At 34.4% G+C, this 22169-nt stretch overlaps 1 protein-coding gene across 5 annotated transcripts in view; it reads right to left on the bottom strand.

The window, feature by feature from the left end:
* GABRB2 (gamma-aminobutyric acid type A receptor subunit beta2) overlaps positions 1–22169 on the bottom strand; it is a 170181-nt gene that overhangs the window by 105958 nt on the left and 42054 nt on the right. For all 5 annotated transcript variants that reach the window (XM_074883612.1, XM_074883613.1, XM_074883615.1 and 2 more), the window contains one exon: positions 3786–4006. In XM_074883612.1, the coding sequence (XP_074739713.1) occupies positions 3786–4006 (221 nt within the window). The remainder of the gene's footprint in view (positions 1–3785; positions 4007–22169) is intronic.

The raw sequence follows: 22169 nt of genomic DNA, 5'->3' as shown, positions 1-22169 counted from the left end.
GAGGAGGAGAGCTATATGGTGACCGATCTACTGTATCCGCTCTGAAGTGCACCTTTCTAAATGCAGCAAGGAGCTTCAAGGACCATTCCCCCACAGGTTTCAGTACAGCATAAGGTACAATGATGAAAAGAAAGATTTTTATTATTAAACTGGCATTGCTAGGTCCCCATTTCCATGCAATTAAGAATAATAATTGTTTATTTCTAATAATAGCTGATAACTTGAATCTGACAGTCCTCCCAGGACTAGAGGCTATTTAGTCACTCTTGCACTAGAAAACAAGATGGACTTTATTAATATCCTATGGTCAAAAGCTAGAACTTTTCTTGCCATGTCCTCATCTATCAGGTTTCTGTTCAAAAGTTGAATAGTCTCTATACCAGGAAATGCTGCCTCTCCAAGAAACAAGGGGTGTCCTTCCCCTCTTTGCTGTTCAGGTACATAGTTGCAGCTGGACCCAAGACAAATGCAGTCCCCAATCTTTTGCGATGGGTAGGGGGAGTACAGGGTGACAGTCATCTTGCTACTGCCCTCAGTGTACAATTCATTTCAGCACAACAAGGGAACGAAGGCAGAATTCACATCCATCACTCATCTTGTACCCACTCACAGGGCAAAGAGAACACTTGAAATGTACCAAGCAGAGTCTTAAAAGGGATGTAAGAATTGATAATCACAAATATGAGATTGCTAGGTATACTGGAATACTAGATAATTACTTCCTGATCTGAAATTCTTGACATAGGAGAAAATTATTCTAAACACCTTTCTTTTGGGCGGTACGCAAGTTCTACAACAGAAACAACATAGAGAATTATTCTAAAACCATTTTGGATACCATATTGTGATTGCAAGTATTGAAAAAAATAATTCTGGGAAATAAAGGATCAAAGCATTAATAATGTTTCATCTAATTACATTAAACAGCTGTAAGTAAAAAATATACAATATTTCACTTTATCACATCATAGAAAATATGATTTGCTATACATGCTCAATGAAAAGGAGGAATGGTTTCACCCAAGACAGTGAAGCAGTACCAACACCAATTCAGCTCAACTAAGCTCATTCTTGTAGTGCTCCAGAGTATTTTATGCAAGTATTTTCAGACAAAGTTACCAATTTTTTTAAGCCATTACCTTGTTTCCTTTGGGAAACAAACAAACAAAAAACCCAAAACCTTAGAAAAAGTATTTTTCATTAATGGTTTTAAAGTTTTGAAAGAAAATCCTTCTTTTACTTGATTCTTGCATGAAACAATTTTTTTCTGAGCTCTATTTACTGTTTACCAACATTTTCAAAAATAGACATTATTATGGATTGCTAAGCAGACAGAATGAAAATGATTTGTCACAAGTAGCAACAAAAAGTCAGAATTATTGAAAACATTAAACATGGTATTGATTTCATAATTTATTCTGAAAAATAACAATAAACGATGATTTCAGAGTCTTAAATTGAAAACTATACCAAAATCTTTGTTACACTCTTATTGCTCTCACTCCATTAATGCAAATGTGTGTTAAGTAGTTGTTTTATATTTCACTTTACTGTAAATAAAAAGTTTCACCATTTTAAGGAACCAAATATCTGTTGTTTCATCAAACAATAACAAAAACCTCCAGACTTGCTCCCAGCCATAGTGCCAAAGTCAGAATTGCTCTCACACAGAAAACACAAATGGACACAATACAAATTGGTAAATATAATAACCAGCACAAAAGAGCAGAATCTGTAAATCAAAATGAATTCCATTTAGTTATATATAAAAAATGTTTATCTACAGTTCATAAGAGAATATCTGGGCTGTGTTACAGATCTAACAATGAAATACATTGTTTCAGTTTCTGCCAAAAAAAATATTATTTTTGCATGTTTTAACAAAATGGTCTCATGTTTCATAAAAATTGCCATGCTGCTGCTCTTAAATTCAGTTACACACTTTCCTACTGTGGTTGTACTTCAAGAAGGCATACTTTTGCTGTGTACCAGATGTAGCTAGTTAATTTTATTTCTTTTAGTAGCTATCACAGCCCTTTATTTTTCTTCTTTTACTTTTTAAGCAGAAAAATAATCTCTCAGCCATAAGAGGCAGTGCTATTCCTTAAACGCAGAGGAAGCTAAGGAGTCAGGAAAAGCCCACATCTTCTCCACCAAGTGGAAGATGTTCTAGGTTCTACAAGGAAGGATGAAATCAGCATCTTGCACATTAGGAGAGTGCCTCAAAACCATCAAGTACCTGCTAAGTGAACATTTTCACACTTTTCACCGCCCTTTTCTGGAGGGGAGTCACCATGTGGCACAGACTGCAAGAGTCCAAAGATCATCCAGACCGGAGGTATTTGAAGTCTGACTCCAGCATAGTGGTGAGAGCACTGACCTAGTCTCTCTCCATCTCAAGGAGAATGGTTTCAACCGAAGAGCTAGAACCTGCCTATCCTGGGAAAGGCACCTCCTGGCACAAGCGACTGGCTGAACTTTATCACCCTGGAAATTTTCAGGTTTGGGTTTGAAAATTGAAGTTAAATACCAAAAGTGTTAAGCCTGAAGTCCTAGGACAGCTTAGGATGTCTGAGTTGCAATTTAGGGAGCCATGTTCTAAACAAAAGTCTCTGAACAGAAACATATTAATACATATCAAGATTAGTTATATTTGCTGAGCTGTTTCATTAATCTAAGTAGTTCATGGTAAAGATTTCCAGAAACACCTGCATGTTAAAACGCAACAACAAAACTAAGGGCATCCAGATCAGTGACTTGTAATAGATCATGTTAATTAGATATGAACTTCATAGTCATGTTTGTTCAAGTGACAGAACTAAATATGTAAGACTGTGTTGCTTTCCTTTACAGCTGGGTAAAAACCAACCAAGTTAAAAGTGCATGCTTCTTGACATCATAGTTATAGGAAGACAAAAACCTCACTGAAAATAGAAGAAATACACTAATAAAAGTTATAAGAATTAGCTTCCCCAAAATTATTATCCTATGTTATATTCAATATGAAAATATGAGACATTTTAGATTTAAGTTCTGCAGCAATTTTTTTAAACCTAGTCAATGCTTGCTTTCTATTTTACCTACTCATACCATATTAAGTCAGTCATCTTTAGCAGGAATATATTTAAATCACTTTCTCAGTAATTATTTTTTCTATAAACACTGCTAAACAGACATTTTCCCCCATTTTCAGAACTTCAGAACTTCAAGAGTGAAGTTCTGTTGATTTCTCCAGTCACCACTCTCCATCCAGTCACACACAGTAACAACATAATGCTGAAAAACATTTCAAGTCATACCTCATTTTAGTGAAAATCAGAAAACTGGGTAGCATACAAAGCAATCTAATATTCAATCAAAAAAAATCTAAAATATATCATTTAGTTAAACTATCAATTCAGCTGTCACATACATTCTCCCTTTTTCCCTCTAATCCTCGTTTTGTATTTCTTACTTCAATTCCTTTGAGGAAGCAGTTCTAAAACTGGCTTTTAATCCAGAATGGTATTAAAAATAATATTTACAGTCCTATCTGTTCCTAATAGAAATGTCTGAACTGTACTAAAAATGGCAGTTTATCTCCAAAGTTTATATTAAAAAAGTTTTTTAAAAAAATCTTTACTCATTTTTAGAATACTGAAGTTCAAATTGTTTCTGGAATATCATCAGTTATATAGAATACAGCAATAAAAAGAATAGCATCAAAAAAGACGAAGAATGGGATTTAATTTGAAGCCATGATTAAAAGACTAAAAATAAAAGAGTTAGAAATGGTTCATACTGACCTGAGTCCATAAAGGACTGTACCATCTGGATGCAAGCGGATCATTCTGTTCTTCACAGTGACACCATGTACAAATGACTTCTTGTCATTCAGAAAATAGGTATCAGGAACCCACAGCTGATCAGCTACTCTGTTGTCCAGAGTAAGGTTTAGAGGTATTACATTATATGACAGCCTCTTATCCCTCCAGGCTTGCTGAAAGTACATTGTCAAGGTATAGTCCTGTGATTATAAAAAAAAAAAAAGTTTGCATTGAAACAGACAGCATACATACGCAAAAAAATAATAATGCAAATACACATTTATTCATTGCAACTGTTCTTAAAGGCAAACATTTCTGTTCAGAATTTTCATAAGTAGATTTATTTATTTTTACAGTACTGAACATCTTGTGTATACTTAATAGAAGAAATGAGAATACAGAAAAGATGGGATATTTACATTTTATGAATGACTTGGGAGTTCTCATTTCAATATTTAAAAATAAAATGGAAACAAATTTGTAGACACTTAACAGTCTGTAATTTCTGTAGCACTTCACAAGGCTGGGAGTTCTAGGAAACAGGAACATTTACAGATCTGAATTTCATCTCATGGTCTCCACTGTATTCAATAGAGTTCTGCATCAGGCCTTGTAACTCTGAAGATGCAGTTACCACCTAAACACTTCTCTAAATTAAAATCTCTTCAAAGTCTGTTAACTTTCCCCTGGGCACTGAAATCAATGGGAAGTCTCGGAGGTTTCTATTCTACAGAGTCTTAGTCTTCTACTTAATTTTACAGATGAAGTAACTCTGGTTACTTCAATGGAACAATTCAGAGAGCACAATTAAGCATCTGGGTAAATATTTGCAGTATTATGAGACTTGCTTTGTTTTAATGCAGACCACTAATGTACAGTACTTGGGAGATATTTTGATCTTTTGATGTTTTAGAGAAAAATATAATTACAAAAATTATATTTGGTAAGACCTGTTATACATAGGTATAACATAGGTACATAGGTAGAATATTAATTAATTAGAATACTAATAAAACTCCATAAATAATACACAAAGGAGCTGTATATCTGATCATGGTCCACAGGGTCAAGGGCTGTAAAACAATACTGAAGGAATACGAAAAGGAAGAATATTCTAAAGCCAATATTTTGTTTAGCTTGTTCCACAGAAGTCATAATCAGGCCTCAGGCTATTTTGATTTAGAATTCATATTTAACATGGACTTCATTAAACAGTGAGAACTGTTAGCTTAAAAAAAAGAGTCCTTTCAGCAGAAAATCAACAACAGCTGCTGTGATTATCAGCAACCCCAGGATTCAGCCATGTCAGAGTATGAAAGTCTGTATCTATGCCTCAGTCTGAGGCACTTGAAAACAAGAAATCCCACGTAAATTACAACAAATAATTAACTATGGTGACTACATCTCTCAGACTATTTTCTAGCACTTCACAACACAGAAAAGCATGAAAGATATGAACATTTTATTGCATAAATTGCAGTATTAGTTCTCATTAGCTACTTTAAAGGAGAGACCACTATTGAAACTGGTTTTATTACAGTTGGCAAAGCAACATTATTCTTCCTGTTGAAATACTTTAAAAGCATCTGCAACAGCTGTATTTTACAAGCATTTTCATTTTAAAAAATATTGTATTTGACACATGAACACTACACAGACTTTCGCACAAAACATGAAATAATTTTTTTATTTTGCAGTTAAACAGAAGAAACTTTCCAAAAAAAAAAAAATCTACAAAAATGCCCCCGTCAGAAATCACTGACATTTACTTAAAAAAAAAAAAGTTTTACATTTATAGAAATTATCTTTTCACACGATAGCCAAGGACTTGATAAACACCAAATCGCACAAAAGGTATATAGAAAAGTTACCTTTCTCAGTGAATGGGAAAACAGTCACACTAAATTTCTTCCACTGCTATGCAGCAAGGTGGGATTCATCCTACTTAACTTCAAGCCTTGGAGACATATCTCTCTCCACTGATTTTAGAGCATCTATGGCAATCAGTCCTAACCTATGAACAGCAGTGAAGCACCTCCAGTTACGTGAATTTAAGCCAGTGTCAATGGCAAATTGAGAAGATAATCAAAATCAGATATAACTTTTATTACCACTGAGTATCCAGAAAACTGTTTTCCCCTTCTTTATTACTGAAATTTTTTTACACATACATTAGGTTGGTATAATTTTTCACTTTAAAATGTACACGGCCCACCCTTAAATCATGAGTTAGGGAGGGCCTGTGACAACTATGGCTATTCCAGCAGAGTTCTCTAAACAGTGACACAGCACCCAGAAACTAACTGACCCTGCCTCTTCTGCAGAAGAGTGTGCATTCATATGAATCAGTATAAACTGTTTTTTACAGAGATATGTATTTCCATGGTGGAAACGCTCTTTATTTTTTATGCACCTTTCCCCAGAAGAGCCTACATACATGAGCTTCAGAATGCCTCTTCAGTTTTCACTGAAGTGGGGAGAAATACATGTTTCTGTTGAGAATAGTTACGGCATTTCTTCCTTGTCAAAACAAAACCAGAATTGCAGTGCTGTCTTCTTCAGTCTTCTTCCTATTTGTGATGGTTAAAGGTTAATCAATCTTCACCTGCTATGCCTTCAGCCCTATGCTGCAGTCGCTGATGGAAGCACATACACCCAGCCTGTACACAGAACACTGCTCAGCTTTGGCAGGGTGTCACAACATTAACAAAACTGCAAAGTTACAAGTAGGTAAATACCAAGTAAGTTTTTCCACTTATTTTATTACCAAATATAATTACCTGGTAACTATTCTAATCTGTTTTTATTCTAATCAGTTTTAATGATATGAAATCTCTTCCCCGCCCCACCCCCCCCAGGATCAGGATGAGAACCTGCTTTCAAGAACGTTCTACCTACATCTGGAGAATTTTACTGTTATGCTTCATCACTGTTCTGCAATATTTGATTCATAACCAGATACCAGAAAGTGTTCAGTAATATATTGCCAGTAAGAAAATGTATTAGTCTTCATTCTACTACTATAACACAACGTAAAGTAGATGAGCTGTAGCAATTCCTCCCCTATTATCCCTGGAATGTTGCATTTTATTCCTACTCTAAGGAATAATCTAGATGTATTAATATATAGCATATATATAGAACATGCTTCCCTCTTTACACCTCAGTAAAAGAGGATAAGAAGAGGAGGATGAAAACGAAACATGCATGGTTCAGTGCATAAAAATGAATCACATCAAACTGTAAATTTGGAGCACTGGTATAGCTGAAAGAAAAGCCAAGTCACCAGGCTGGAGCTCAGAATCAAACACTGTGTTCCAGAAAGAGAGCTGGTGTTTCAACTAAAAATTATTTGTCATCTGTTGGTCCTAGTTTTCAGATGTGACTGGAGTTTCTGATGGTCAAAACAAAACACCTTAAATAACTTTTTATAAAGCCCTCACAACCTTTCAAATTTAGTTTAAAAAATTACTATTAAAAATAAATGTGTTCCAAGCTACATATTTCAAAGTATAAGTGATTAGTTAGGAAAAAAAGGAAAACCTGTCACATAAGCCACAATTCATTCCTTAAAAAGGAGGGAGGCATCTGTTTTCACAATCCCAAATGAAAACAGTAACTCAAAAAGATGATGTGCAGGTACAAAATGTCCCAGAAATATCCCAAGACACTTTATACTTTGAGATTAAGAACATGCTCATCTAGCTAATATACTACAAGAAAATAGTCTGTTAAACTTACTTTAAATATGGGAATTCCGCTTTATTCTAAGGATAAATACCTAAACAAACATGCAAATATCTTGTCTCTCTAGGAAGACAGGCACACAAAAGAAGTAGAGGAATAGAAATGGCTAGTAAAGGATGGTTTTGCTTTATTAAAGCCTTAGCACCCTATAAATTCACAGGATGGGATTGTTAGAAGCTTAGTAAGTACGATGATGAAACAGGAGTGACTTCGTTTTAAACGCCTAGCACAAGGCAGTAATTACAATGAGTTGAAAGAAATATGAAACCAAAATGATGACTATGTCTGTATATACCATCACACAGACATAAACAACAAAGGTACAGACTATTTACAATACAGCATACAAAGATACAATGTACAATAAATAGGTTCATCAGTTACCCTGAGCACTTGAGGCTTGAAATGCTGTACAAAATTTTATTAATATAAAGTTACAAGAAAAACCTAGAATATAAATAGGCAAATACTGTATTTTTGTAAATACACAAATATTATCATTTCGATAGCTTTATTATTCCATTGTTCACACAGATTTCTAGTTAATAAACTTTTTTACTCTGTCCAGATGCAGAAATTTAGGCAACAAAATGGATGGTTACTTATTCTATCCCAATCAAAGTCCTCTTTCCTTCACCAATTAAAGTTCAGCTTCCAGTTTTCTTCTATTTCACACAATGAACAGAAGAGCAGCAGATATGAGACAAAGTTAATCTTAATGCAAATTTTGTCAGATGAATAAAAAAGTAACAAACAATTTTATTACTATTAGCATATTTACGAGTAACTTTTACCCTGAACGTTATCTTTGTGCAGTGGTTGCGTGCAAACACTTTTAGCTGCTGGAAATGTATATATGTTGGAAAATTTTAAATTTAAATTTAGATAAATAGAATTGTTACAGACAGCCAAGTTGTCAGTTAATGACCATCAACTTCAAAGATCTAAAGGAAGATATTGCACAGGAAGGCATCAACTCTGAACATTGGCACTCTTATTTACATTCTCTCAATTCATTAATACTCTCAAATAAAAGTTTTCTTAAGCCAGAAAAGAAATGCCATCTTTGGCCTACTGGTAGCTTAAAAAGATTATAACACAGGTCTTAGCTAAATCCACCCATGGGCCAGTAACTGTGAAATGTATATTGCTGGTCCTCTTCATATTGGAAAAAGGATCAAGGCAAAAGAAGAAATAAATTTCAGAAATTTTACAATGGCAGTAAGTGTCTAATGTAAAAGACTGTGCCAGATGTAAATTTTTTCAAAGCATGAGGATAAGGCCCAATGTGAAAAAAACAACATTTAAAATGTAGCTCGTTTTTCCACGTTACACACAACAGGACTGATTCACAGTGAAGCTCAAAAATGTATACCAGCACTTCTATTAAGAGGGATATAACACAGCTAGTGACACACTTTGGAACTAATAAAATCAGGAGACTTCAGAGAAGAAAACAAATAAGTAAAAGGAACATACTGTATATTATAAATACAACACAGCAGCATGGAGTTGAAGAAGCTATTAGTCTCTACTCATCAGTAATGAATGGAGAACTTATTTGTAGTTTGGCTTAAGTCCACTTCTCATCATTTTCCTGGTTATTCCTAACTTGCAAAAATACTACATTTTCAAGTTTGGCATTTTTAAAGCTTCCAAAAATGCTTGAAGCTGAAGATTTTGCCTGAATGCTCTTTATTTACCACGTACATATAAAAAGCTGTCTGTTGATGACATACTTAAAAGTGCCATTAAGTAATTTACTAGAAGTATACATCTACACTGCAAAATGTATTTTAATATATCAAAAGCTATTATATACTTAAAAAGAAAGGAGCAAATGTTAATTCTACACCCTCCTCAGACTCTAAACAAAGTTTCCACTGATGTGTGCAGTTTCTACTGCGGGAAGCACACAACATGTTTCACTACTTGAATGGTATATAAAACAATCCAAAACAAAGGAGATTCAGTAGATTTATTTCAAAAGCAATGTCTTTCCCTGAGTGCTGATTGAAATCCTTTCAATCCTCATTTAATTTAAAATCAACCACTACAACATGTTCAATTTATAATTAACTATCTCACACATATGTCAAGAAAATTAACATAAAAAGTCTGCTCTGTTAACACTGGAGACACCACTAAGTGGCTTACATAAAAGTAGAACAAACTGTCGAAAAATGGGTGATACCAAAGAAATGCCAAAATAAATTATTTTTCACATTCTGTAAATCTTAAAAAAAATGACAATAACATCAAGAACCTTACACAGAATTCAAGTTGATCTCTCTCTCTCTATTGAGTCCCACTATCTCAGGCTGGCCTCAAGTCCACAACACACTTCTGGTTAACTGTGTCTCCTAAAACTTACCAGGTAGTTTTTCTTGACACGAATTGTATGATCTAAAGTCTAAGATCTTTCCAAAAAGGAAAAGCTCCCAACAAGCAAACTTAACATTTATTCTGCAGCAACTATCGCAGAATTATTCATCAGCAATTCTCATTTCTCAGCTGAACAAATAAGCAAATACGGGCTGATTATCTCCTAGAACAGTTCTCAGAAAACCACAGTATTACTGAATCAAGCAAGAGACTTGTGTATGAAAGCCAAACAACTGTCAGCAGTGCTTGACTCCTAGACATAAAACTTCTTACCACTGATTATATGAAATCTGTTGTAAGAGACTGCTTACCATTTCAGCGACAAGATCATGAATTTGTGTCTCCTCAGCACTACTGACAGTAGCCAATATTTATACTGTTTCTACACGGTGATTTATATATTGCACTGTGATGCAGTGTCATTATATTTCATGCACTGAAATGAAATAAAGCAGATATGGCTGTTATGTTTCCTGTAATGCCAATTGATTTTAATTTCTGACAAGTCACCCAGACTGAACCATGATACTGCACTTTTACCAAGCCAGCAATCTGCATGTCATTCCAATCAAAAAGCATCTGCCATATATGTCTTTTAGCTCTCTGAATTGCTATCTCTTGATAATAAGAGGAAGACTGATTAAAGGGAACTTCAACTGAAAACTGTAATCTACTTGCTTAAGAGAGTCACGTATCTTGGTATCTTCAGATTTTTCTCTTTTGAAAGGGTCTAGTTCTCCTTATACAGTGTTGCTGGATTCTCAGACGAACAATGAAAATGCAAAGTAATATGAATAAATTCAAATTATACTCACTTTATAGAAAAGTTATGTAAACACTATTTTTCTGCCTTAGACAAAATTATGTGCTATTATTATTTAGTCATGTCTCTGAAGTAGAATATTTTAAGCTACAAAAAATATCAAAAAAGTTTATTTACATTTGAATTTCAAATTTTCTTTACTCGTGTATCACAAGTCATTTCCCAGAGAAGGGAGAATACTTCTGAGTTCACAGATCATTTCCTATGCAATTGTACAATCCTACAGATCTTCAGAAAGGTAAATACCTACAACAGAAATCATATTTATAATGCTTTTATCACTATGCTTTCCCTTACTGTAGCCTATTATTAAGAGTACTACAAAAGTAAAAGTAAAAAGTATTATTGAAAATACTAAACAACAACAAAAAAATCATAACTTTTTAAATAGAGTGGAAATAAACTGGTGATTAAGCAAAACTGGAGATCCAACTGGAAAGTCTGATGAGAGCAGAAGGTGGTCTAAGCTATTGTTTTGCAGAAGAGACGCAAAAGTAGAAAACCAGAAACAGCTACTAGAAACCTGTGTCTCACTGATACTTTTAATGAGGGGGGAAAAAAAAAAATTTCCAGGATAAGAATATAGTAAATGATATTGAGATTAAATCTGACTGAAACATGAGAATTCAGGTTGTGCTTAGGTGCAGAACTAAACTGGCATAACACCTGGATAAGTGCTCTTTTTCCTGATGCTTTACAGTTTCCTGAGTTGCTAACATATAAACAAAGCCTTAAGAATACATTTAGAAACTGAAAGAATTGTCAAGTCAATGCTGCTCCATATCACTGTAATTAACTTCTGAACAGCTTACAAAATTAGTAATAAAACGAGTAGGTGTTCATTTAAAGCATATAATACTTATTTTTAAAGTATTTTGCAATATTTTTCAAGGAGAATATTGAAATGAATAAACATTCCCAGAATTTATTCATTTATTTATTTTTAAATATAGCCTTACTTCTTTCGACCAAGAAGATGTCAGTCCATCAAGGCAAGGAGACTCCAACGACAAAAGTGCCATTAATATGCCTGTTATTAGCTCTGTCTGCCTTTTTGCATCTAAAAGGATGTATAATAATCTCTAAATTCCCAACTGCAGGCTTTGGTCCAATAGAAACTGAGACTTTATTACTGAGTTTTTATAACTGAGATTCTACTACTAAAAAAGGTTGTTTATTTACATCCTTCACAGTTTGCCAAAACATGAGGCTGATAGCAAATTTGGCTGCCCACTACAAAACCTGTTAAACCCTCACGGTTACAGTTCTTCCCTTTAACATATAGCCTGCTGACATTTTAAGAAGTCCTGTATCACCTCACTTAACCTTACACACCAGAGTGTTCATTTTCTCTGAACTACTAACAATTATCAGTGATTCAAAATACTTCAACCTCAAAAATTAAAATCTGAAGTGTGTAAGCGGAGCATTCTCAGTACTAAACTTCCAAATGTTACTATACCAGTAATTCCCAAGAGTCCAAACTAAACCACAAGCAAATTCCCAGTTTATCTCACTAAGCAGTCACTTCTGCTGCTTCAGTCTTGCAAATAAATGGTAGCATGTTTACGTTTTAGGATGATACAGTGAACCTCTGAGTTGTTTGGAGTGATGAAGTCACAGGAACACTCTAAATGCTTACAAAACTATTGAATACATCAATAGCAACACTCCAATCACTACATTATTAGTGACGACAGAATGCCCCTTTCAGAAATACTAAAACAAGCCACAAGGTTATCTCCATGAAAAAGTATTAAATTTAATTTTAATATTAGGAAGAGAAATAGCTGTCAAAAATTTGATTATCTGAGCTTCAGACAGAATTTGTACACTTAGTGCTGTTCAGAAATGCAGTATTCTCACAAAAATGTCCCTTCTGTGATCCCATTTAATTGGGCTGCCTGAGGATGCACTGCTTGAAAAAGAAAACTACTATATGAATATTTTATTGGAGCATTTTTATAGGCAAAGGAATTTACTTTGCTATATTTAGTTTGTTTTACTGAGCAGATTATTTTGCTAGTGTTTCCTTTCAGGTAAAAAGCTAGCTGCCTCCTCAGTTAGCAATGGAGGTTTCTGCAAGACAACTTCCACAACACGCTAAAGAAAGCATATATATGTATATTCTTCATTTTCCTAAGTGTGCTCAAGTCATTTTTTCTATTCTGCTGTTCTGTTCTGGCATTACTGCTATTCTTTGTCAAATCTATGTTGTATTCCCTCTATATCACAGAATGCAAAAACAATTCAGGTGGCTTTTAGATAAATTTTCTGTCCTTCAAGATTTTTCTCCTACGAATTCTTTCACAGGTGAGAACACTATTAATTTTTGCTTTGCTTGTGATATAATATCTGTGAGATCAAGATAAATCAAATCTTATTAACCCATGTGAAAATGCCCTTTGACTGAGAGGGCCAAAGACAACATCTCAGATAGCCTTACTGTAAGTATAACAGTTCTTACAAAATGATGGAGTAAGTATGACTATTAATAATACTAAGGCAATATTTCAGCAGTCTCAGCATTATGCAATTACTAAACATCACCTCCATTTTAAAGACAAGAAAGTAAAGAGAGGGCTGAGAAGCTCAGACTAAAGTATTCAGTCAGATTTTAGGAGGCATCACAGTGATATTATTAATCAAGCTGGGCAATCATTTCATTTTTTCAAAATTTAACTTAAATTGTACGTAGTCAACAGTCAAGAAAACCCTGTTATGTTAGCACTGGGAAAGTGGACAAAATCAGGGCGCTTTTCTAGATGTTGCCCTAAACAAAAGGTCTGAATCTAATATAGATAACTCATTAGTTCATTAAATGATTGCTTTATTTAGTGCTTCTTGACACTGGAAACTGTCACATTTTCTGTTCTGACTTGGAACATCCTTTTGCAAGATACAGATTCAGTTATTACACAGTTTTGTCAAGGCAGTTACAATTATATCTGTAACACTTTAAATCATCAAGGATATATTTAATAATGAGTTGAAATTTTATGATCAGGCCACAAAGCAATTTTTACACTCATTAAACAACAATCTCACAGGGAATACTGATGTAAGAGAGACAGTGAGAGCAAGAAAGTAAGTCTGAGGAAAAGTTTTATTAAAAAACCCAAAACATTTCCTCCAAGATTTAGAGTTCATCTCAGAATTATAATAAAAGAGGATACATAACACTTCCTTTAATAATGTACCATGTAACTGAAATAAAGTTAGATCAACTGATTTCATTAGCTTATTATAGTCTCCAAGAGCTGTTGATACTTCACAGAAATTTACAGGGGAAAAAGAGCCAGGTATGTGCATGATATACCCTGATCTTATTTTAGCTCTATTTTTCTTCTAAATGCACTCAGAGTCCTTCTCCCTCTGCCTCTATGTATGCATTTTCTCACACGTTACTACTAATCATGCTAGATTTCTACGTTGTTTTTCTTGGTATTTTTTTTTTTCCAATAAAAAAAGAAAAAATGTTAGGTGGAAACCCCAAATACCTCCCTTGCTTTTATCAAATGCACCCACTTTGAAAACACAAATCGAAATGGTTCTAGGCAACTGTAATCTGCCAGTTATTTTTAATACCATTCTCCACTCGCATACCAGGCACCAGCAGCAGTTCACTTCTGTTAAACAATGCCACCACAGATCCTGCAACACTTCATCTCTCTGGCTTGCTGATTCCAAGAAGTTCTCTACAATGGTTCATTAATCTGTTAGCAACAAACTGATGTCTTGAAAGAAGCAATGTACTCTGGAGAGTACAAATCTCCCACAGATACATTCCTATAAGCATTTATATATCATGGTCTAATACACCAGAGGCTACACACTGCACTTCAGACTAATGTGTTTCTTCCCTGTTTACATATAAATCTTGTGGGAATAGACCAAACACCTTGATTTAGCTGCCTTCCTTGGCCAATAATCTCTTGAATCCTGCGACTTTATGTACAGATTTCATGGGGTTTGAACAGTGAACAGTGTGAAGATGAAAAAAAAGAAATAGCGCCACATCATGTAGGCCTTTTCCCGTATTTTAAACGCTCTCCTGCCCGTAACCCAAGATGTGACAGGCTGCTTCTCTCACAAAAATGTCAGGCATGCAGAGAACTGCCAGCACTGAAGTAAAAGGACAATTTTAAATAAGTACATATAATTTCTTTCATAGTGATGACAAGCCTGTGGAAACCAAAAGTCCAATTTGCATGACAGCCCAACACTTCAGTGAAAAGAACACACTTAGTAGAGACACTTCCAAGAGAGTTAAGTGATGTATTCAGATGAAAAAGAAATTAATTTTGTTATGTTTTAGGGAGAAAAATCTGAAAAAAAAAATTCAGGTGGAAAAATATTGCATCTTTAACATTTATCGTACCTGCATTAATTATACTTTTAATTGTTCATGGTTCAGCAAAGCCAAAGCCTATTGAAATATCTCACAGGGAAGAATTTCCATTCTTAGTGCCTGAATTACAAAGGTGTATTTTCCTTGACAGATACAGAAAACTTTATAGCAAAGAACAGCTGCAATGCCCACAACAACAAAATACCCCTAGTTTTCCACAACTGATCTGCATATTTTATCTACAAGAAATCAACAGGAAATTAATATTGGAAATACTTGCAGGGACAATGCTGTATTAGTATTTTCATAGGATCACAGGAAAACTCAGGCTAGAAGAGACCTTAAGTCTCTAGTCCAACCTCCTGCCCAAAGAAAGATCAGCTGTGCGGTCAGACCAAGCTGCTCAAGGCTTTATCCAACCTGCTCTTGAAGACCTTCAAAAATGGACATCTGACATTCTTTCTATATAGATTAGAACAACATTTTAATAACAATAAAAATGATACTTCATTTAGAAAGAAACTCCCTACACTTCAAAACAGAAAAAAAAAGGATAGCCACCCTAATCTAACGATGACCGCAATTTAATTTCAGTTTGATTTAAAATCACTGTTGTCCGATTTTTAGAGCCGTTGCACACTACTGCTTCTATTTATTCTGTTTAGTGTATTATTATTATTCCAGTCTTTTTGTGTCATTTGCTCAGTAATTCCCTCCACTGTTTAGTCTCACAACCATTTGAGCCACTTAGAAATCAACAGGATTCATTTACCATTGAGTTTTTGAACACATATATTCAGTATTTCCTGTACTCTTCAATTGTCACCAACTTCTCATTAAACTATTCCCTGTTCCTATACAGTAGATATATTTTGACAAACTTTTTTTTTGTACTCCCTCTCTTTTAATCTTAACCTTCATGGCTTCCCATCTGTGCCAGAGAACTTTCTATGCATTTCAATAATTCATTTCCATTTTCCACAACAGTTAATAGTTACTTTGTAAACAATCCTGATTGTACTTTGTCAAACTGAAGCTATCATGTCATCCAGACCTATTAGTTTAATGTCATTACACTTGTAACTATCAATTCTCAGAAACATACTTCAAGAATCAAAAAAAAAAAAAGGATCCAGCATCGTTCATTACTGAATGATTTATTTGTCTGCCTCCTACTAGACTAAATGTCTCATCTCATCAACCTTCAAAATTTGTCTCCTCCTTTGTGGTCCACTATTTCTGCCAGAGCTGAACTCAGGCTTGTACTTCAGTGACCAAATGGAAGTAACTGCTGTGACAGCTGGAAACATCAAGAACAAGACAGAAGCCTGCCTTTTTTCAAGACATGAAAGGTAAATGGTTAATGGAAATGACATGAAAAGGGTTTCTTACTTGGCATTAATACAAATCCAGTGTATGTTAACAAAATAAGGATACCATACATCTTTTTCAGTCAGCCTGCTTGTTGTGGAAATGGTAAAAGTATTACTGGTCGCAGACTTTTACCCTTTCTCACAAATTCAGATATAAGTGTAGCAGGAAATTATTCAGAAAAAAAAAGATCCATTTTTAATTAAGCAGTTTCATTATAATTGTACTTTGAATGTATATGATTTGGCAGACTCTCTTCTGAAAGAGTTTGGATAGTTTTTAAGCAATTTTCAGATCTTGCAAAGAGCAAACTTTCAACTTATACAGCAGGTCCCTCTAAATACTCTTATTGGAAGGCGTTTACACAGCTTGCTGGGACTCCTGGTTTTACATTATTCCTTCCATCTGGGCGTCCAGACTGGCAGTCTGGATGCAATCTTTTCTGTCTTCTCGCTACTTCAGTCACTTAATAGTTACTGAAATTCCTGGAGACAAAATGCCTAGGAAATCGTGAACTCTATGAATACGTCAGAAGTAACTGAGAACAGAGCTTTGCTTTTTTATTCACCCCTGAAGGCACACTAATCCAGAGCTGGCAAGAGCAGTAGCCATTTTGCAGAGGTAACAGAAAGCTATGCAGTTGCTTCCTTTTTTAAGACATGCGGAATTCCATTATTCTCACATCTTTATATATTTGGAAAACAAAATTGATCAAGTGAAAGTGCTCTGCTAGAAAAAAATGTCTCAAGGACACATTCCCACTTAAGCCCTCTCAACTTTTACATTAAGAACTCTTTCAGAAATCTAATACAAACCAATTCAGGGAACAGAAACAAACACTATATTTGCAGGAGCAGAAATCATCAAATGTCCTTCAAAACTTACACTAAACATGTTTTCACTCACCAGACCACTTGGCAAAAGAGTTTCAAGCCCTAAATTTGTGAAAAAGCTGTTAGGAACTTTCCCTCCCATACTCAGTAGATGTCAAACATATTTTGCAGTTCTATTGCTGGAATACTGAAGACAAATGAGAAGTGGTGATTTGAAACTAATTCTTAAAAAGTTCCTCAAGGTTGTCATGGAAAGTACCACGAATCTGCCTCCACATAGCAGTTTCTATGAATGTTATCACAGACTGATCCACAGGATACTTTGCAATTAAAAACACACCAAATACCTTCATCAAGAAAATAGGTATTTTCCCCAAAATGCACCAAATCTAAAGAAAAAAAAAAAAAGTGTATTTTTTTCAGCCAAATGCTTGTATTTCCACAATAAAAACAACTTCCTCTGTAACGTGAGTTTGTGTCTGCCTGTCCCTTTTCAAAATTTAAAACCAGGTAAGAAAAACCCATAACTGGCTGTCACTCACTGAAGCTCATATGTATGTTCATGGTTCTGCCCTGCCAAATAAACTGCCATTGCACTGTACAAATTACAGTTCCATAATGCATATTGAATTCCATACAGTTATACTGTATCCATACAGTTATACAGTTCTGTAACACATACTAAGTGCATACATATATATTTGAATGTAGACACATTACTAAGATTATCCATTTTGAACAATTCACACACACACATACACAAAAATAATTAATAAGTTCTGTCTTGACTCCACTGAGATTGTCCTAAAAATAATGACCAGTCTCCTGGCAGCTTGTTCAATCCTGATGAATTTGTAATGCTGGATTTCTGAAGTCATTTTGTACCTTCAAAATAGAGATTTTGTTTAATATTTTAGTCTTAAAAGGTTCAAAAAAGACATTAGCTGATGTGCTTTGTTTTTTCTCTCAAATTATTAGACTTTAAGCCGTTGCAGTAAGCACATGGCTTTAGCAGGTGTTAGACAAGCAAAATCTCAAGTAGTTCATATATTTCTAGCCACAACCTCATGTGCTTTATACAGTATTTCTGCTTGAGCTCACTACATGTTAGTCAGCAAGCAGAACACACTGATTTGAAATCTACTAGTTAGTAGCTGGTTAATTCATGCATGAAATGCATTTATACATCAGTTCACTGGCTCAATTTATGACACATCTATTCTTTTAAAATAACAGCATTGTTTCTCCCTCAAGAGTGACAGAAATGCTTTACAACATATTCTTATATTGCTACACACTAGTTAAAATTTAGGATTTTTTTTTAAAGAAACTCTTTGAGATGCATTCTCAATCATGTCCAAATGCTAAAGAAGTTTGCTAAAATTTTCCCTTTAAGAATAGTTTTGTTCAGTTTGAAAAAGTGAAATCTCAAGTAATGCACTTATCAAAAATGGTATTTCACTGAAGTGTCAGTAATCTCATTCTCTTCCCAATTTTCCTCCCTCCCATTAAGAAAGCAAGAAAGAAAGCAAGCACAAAACCCTCAGTATTACTTACAGCCTACAAATTTGTTACTATAGGGCTCTGCTTATCAACGCTCTATTCTTGAATTCTGATCATCATCTTTTCCAGAAAGTCACAGTGAAAATGAGAAAGCACTCAGATTCATATTTCTAAGGAAATGCAACAGAACAGCATTTGATACCAGCACCACTGAAAAGGAGCCCTGCATTCCATTACAGTTAGGCTTTTTTTTTTTTTTAAATATTATTATTTCCAGCTGGTCCATAACCAACCACTAAGAAGCTTGATACTTTCTTTGCTATGAAATAATTACAAAAAAAAAAAAAAGGAATTAAAACAAAGAAAAAAAAAAGTAAATTCCTGAGTAGTACCCCATATGCACTGTCCTATTACTGAGGAGATACTAGCAATACAATTCTTTTGAGACAAAAGTGCCATACCTTAGATTATTTAAATTTAAGGTATAAATGTAGCTGAAAGTTGCATTGGAAAATGAGACTTGTATAAAGGGATTCTACATGCAGTTCTCTCTCTTGTTTATAGTGCTTTCCTGGGAGAATCACTGTATCTAAAATCATTATAATAAATAATATCTACAGTATATTAGTTAAAGGTTGTAAATCTTAACAGATGCTGTTATACTAGTGAAAAGTACTGGTGTTACCTTCTCATAACAATATTCCTTCTCTCCAAATGTCTAAGAATCAATTAAAGTACAGATAGAGGATAGATAGATGTGTCTCACATCAGCACAATGACTAAAAATCATTAGCATGGACTAAATAACTTTTTTGCTTTGACTTAAAACCTAAAATATATTATGGGAATATACCAAATGTTTTCAAACACCAATTTAGAACTATAAGCATGCAGAGGATTTTGAAAATCCTACTCAATAGATCTTGCTATTATAAATTATAAGACATTTATATTGCCTCATGGCATTACTATCCCAGTAGTTAAATCAATGTTAATATGTTAAACAAAAGTTTGCCAAAAAAACAAACAGTAACTATTAATTTCAAACAGCATTTCAAAACCATGACTTAGACGCTCTTCCTGGAAATGTCTTTATGGATTTTACTCAAAGTGGCTTATTGATTGTCACTTACGACTTGCATAAAAATTGGTTTGAAGTTTTGATTTATAACCCTTAATACTAATTCTTTATTGTTTGCTTTTTGTTTTGTTACTTGATATAATACTGCTTTACTACCTGTACCAAAGCTCTGCTCCCCTTTACTACAGTATATTAGGGATTCTTGGAGTGTATTGTAACTGCACTGATAGCCCAGGCACAGAGACTCGTATTCTAACTCAAGATCTTACCTACAAAACTGCTGCAAAATTTTGAGGGTTTTTTTCAGCAGGGGTGCAGGGGAAAGAACAGGAAATGGAGGCAAGAATGTTTGACCTTTCAAGGTCCCTTCCAACCTGGGCTGTTCTACGAACAATTTGAGACAAGTACAACCTAAATTAGTTGCTTAATTTCTTGTGTTAGACAAGTTGCTATTAAAGTCACCAAATATTAATGTCACCAAGTATTACAATTAAATACTCTTCTTAAATTATCTCCTCATCTCTGCAGTGTTCAAAAAGTCAAGCTAGACCTTAGCTGGCCTACAACATAATGTGATTATCTACAGCAGTTCATAATTAACAAATTATAGTTATGCTGCATGCACTCTCAAACACACTTATTTAGGAACTCACTGAAATATGAATCTTAGTATCTGCTTATTTGAGCTATTCAGCAAGGAAAATTTACAACTGAAGATGCTCTCAGAACCTGTGAGAATTAAAGACTCTTTAGATGAAATAGGAAAAAACCACTAAAATGAATTATAGCAAAGTTTGCACAAACAGAAGGGAAATACATACTCAATACTTCATGAAAGCACCTCTCCTGAGGAAAGTGTTAAGTGCTTAAAACTAAGCATATCCTTCAGTGCCTTCAAAGATGCTTTAGGCACTTTACCAAATCAATACTGAGAAGGGTCTTAAAAAAACCCCAACAAACCAAACAACAAACAGGTAAATTCACAGGCAAAAATAATTCATTTTTGCATTTTCATGAAGGCACAGAGATTTTAGGCACAAAATTTCACATAGGTCTGTCTGCTAATCATGTACCCAGTGAAATCATGGCCAAACTTGAGTATAGGGCTTTGAAAAAAGCTGAGTAATTTTAAAAATTTTGTCTGTTAATACAGACAGTCACAATCCTGAGCTTCCCTGACTGGTGATACAGGCAAGCATTTATAAATGGATTCTTCTTAAGATTCTATTTGATTCTGAGATTCTATTGAGATCCTTATTTTTCTAGATCTGGGTGCAGGAAAACCTCTATGTACTCTATTCCATTTCTAGTAACTTTATTTCACTTGCATTTTATTTACATTGCTGTCATACTGTGTAAAAAATTTAACCATTAAACAGTTAAATAAACAGTAACTATCTTTTTTTTCCCCTAGCATAAGTTCATCCTAAATCCTTACATGTGATTCCTCTAATATGACTCAAAGGAACACAAGGGTGTTACAAATAAACAAAACCACAGCACTGCCATAAACTTCTCAATATGCTCTCTGCACTCTGCTGTATCAAGATGCGTAACTGTAAATAACTATTTGGATGACTTAATCAGAAATGTACAACTCCATACCATAGACCTCAACTTCTATGCTCACATCACATTGATTTAGTTAAGTTTTACCCTCCTCTTCTACCCCAATGAAGTTACAACGTAACAGACAGAAGTACTAAATTACTAAGTATATTTCTTAAGGACACCATGACACTTTAGTACTACAATATATGGATTTTCTTTGCTTTGGAACATGGCAATACATCAACTGCCAACTCAATGACTTAGATCTAATCTGTTAGAACAAATTTTTCATCTGTTATGCAGTCTTATAGGGTGCTCTATATGTTCTGGTAGATTGTCCATCAACAGTAATTTTAAAATGAGGACATGACTCCTCCCTCATCGTTCAGAAACTATCCCTCTGCATGCCAATGGAAATCTGAGCAGCCCTTTGAAGAAGTTCTTCCCCCCCATCAATATATGTCAGATGTTTCAAACCATGTGAAAGAACCTTAAATCAACCACTGTATAAGAAGTTACCTGCTGATAACTTCTGCATACCTTCATAACCTCTTTCAGGTGTTACAGTTTGGATTTTGTGAGAAAACTTCTTTGCCCTCTCATCAGTGTCAGATGTGGGGGGAGAATTTATATTTTACAACTCCTGTGTTCAAGAACAATGCATTCTCACAGGAACCCTCTACATGATAAGGAAACCTCAGTGTATTCATTAGTTCGT

Source organism: Strix uralensis, chromosome 14 (genome assembly GCF_047716275.1).
Source record: "Strix uralensis isolate ZFMK-TIS-50842 chromosome 14, bStrUra1, whole genome shotgun sequence".
NCBI lineage: Eukaryota > Metazoa > Chordata > Aves > Strigiformes > Strigidae > Strix > Strix uralensis.
This window is presented reverse-complemented; position numbering and strand designations above follow the sequence as displayed.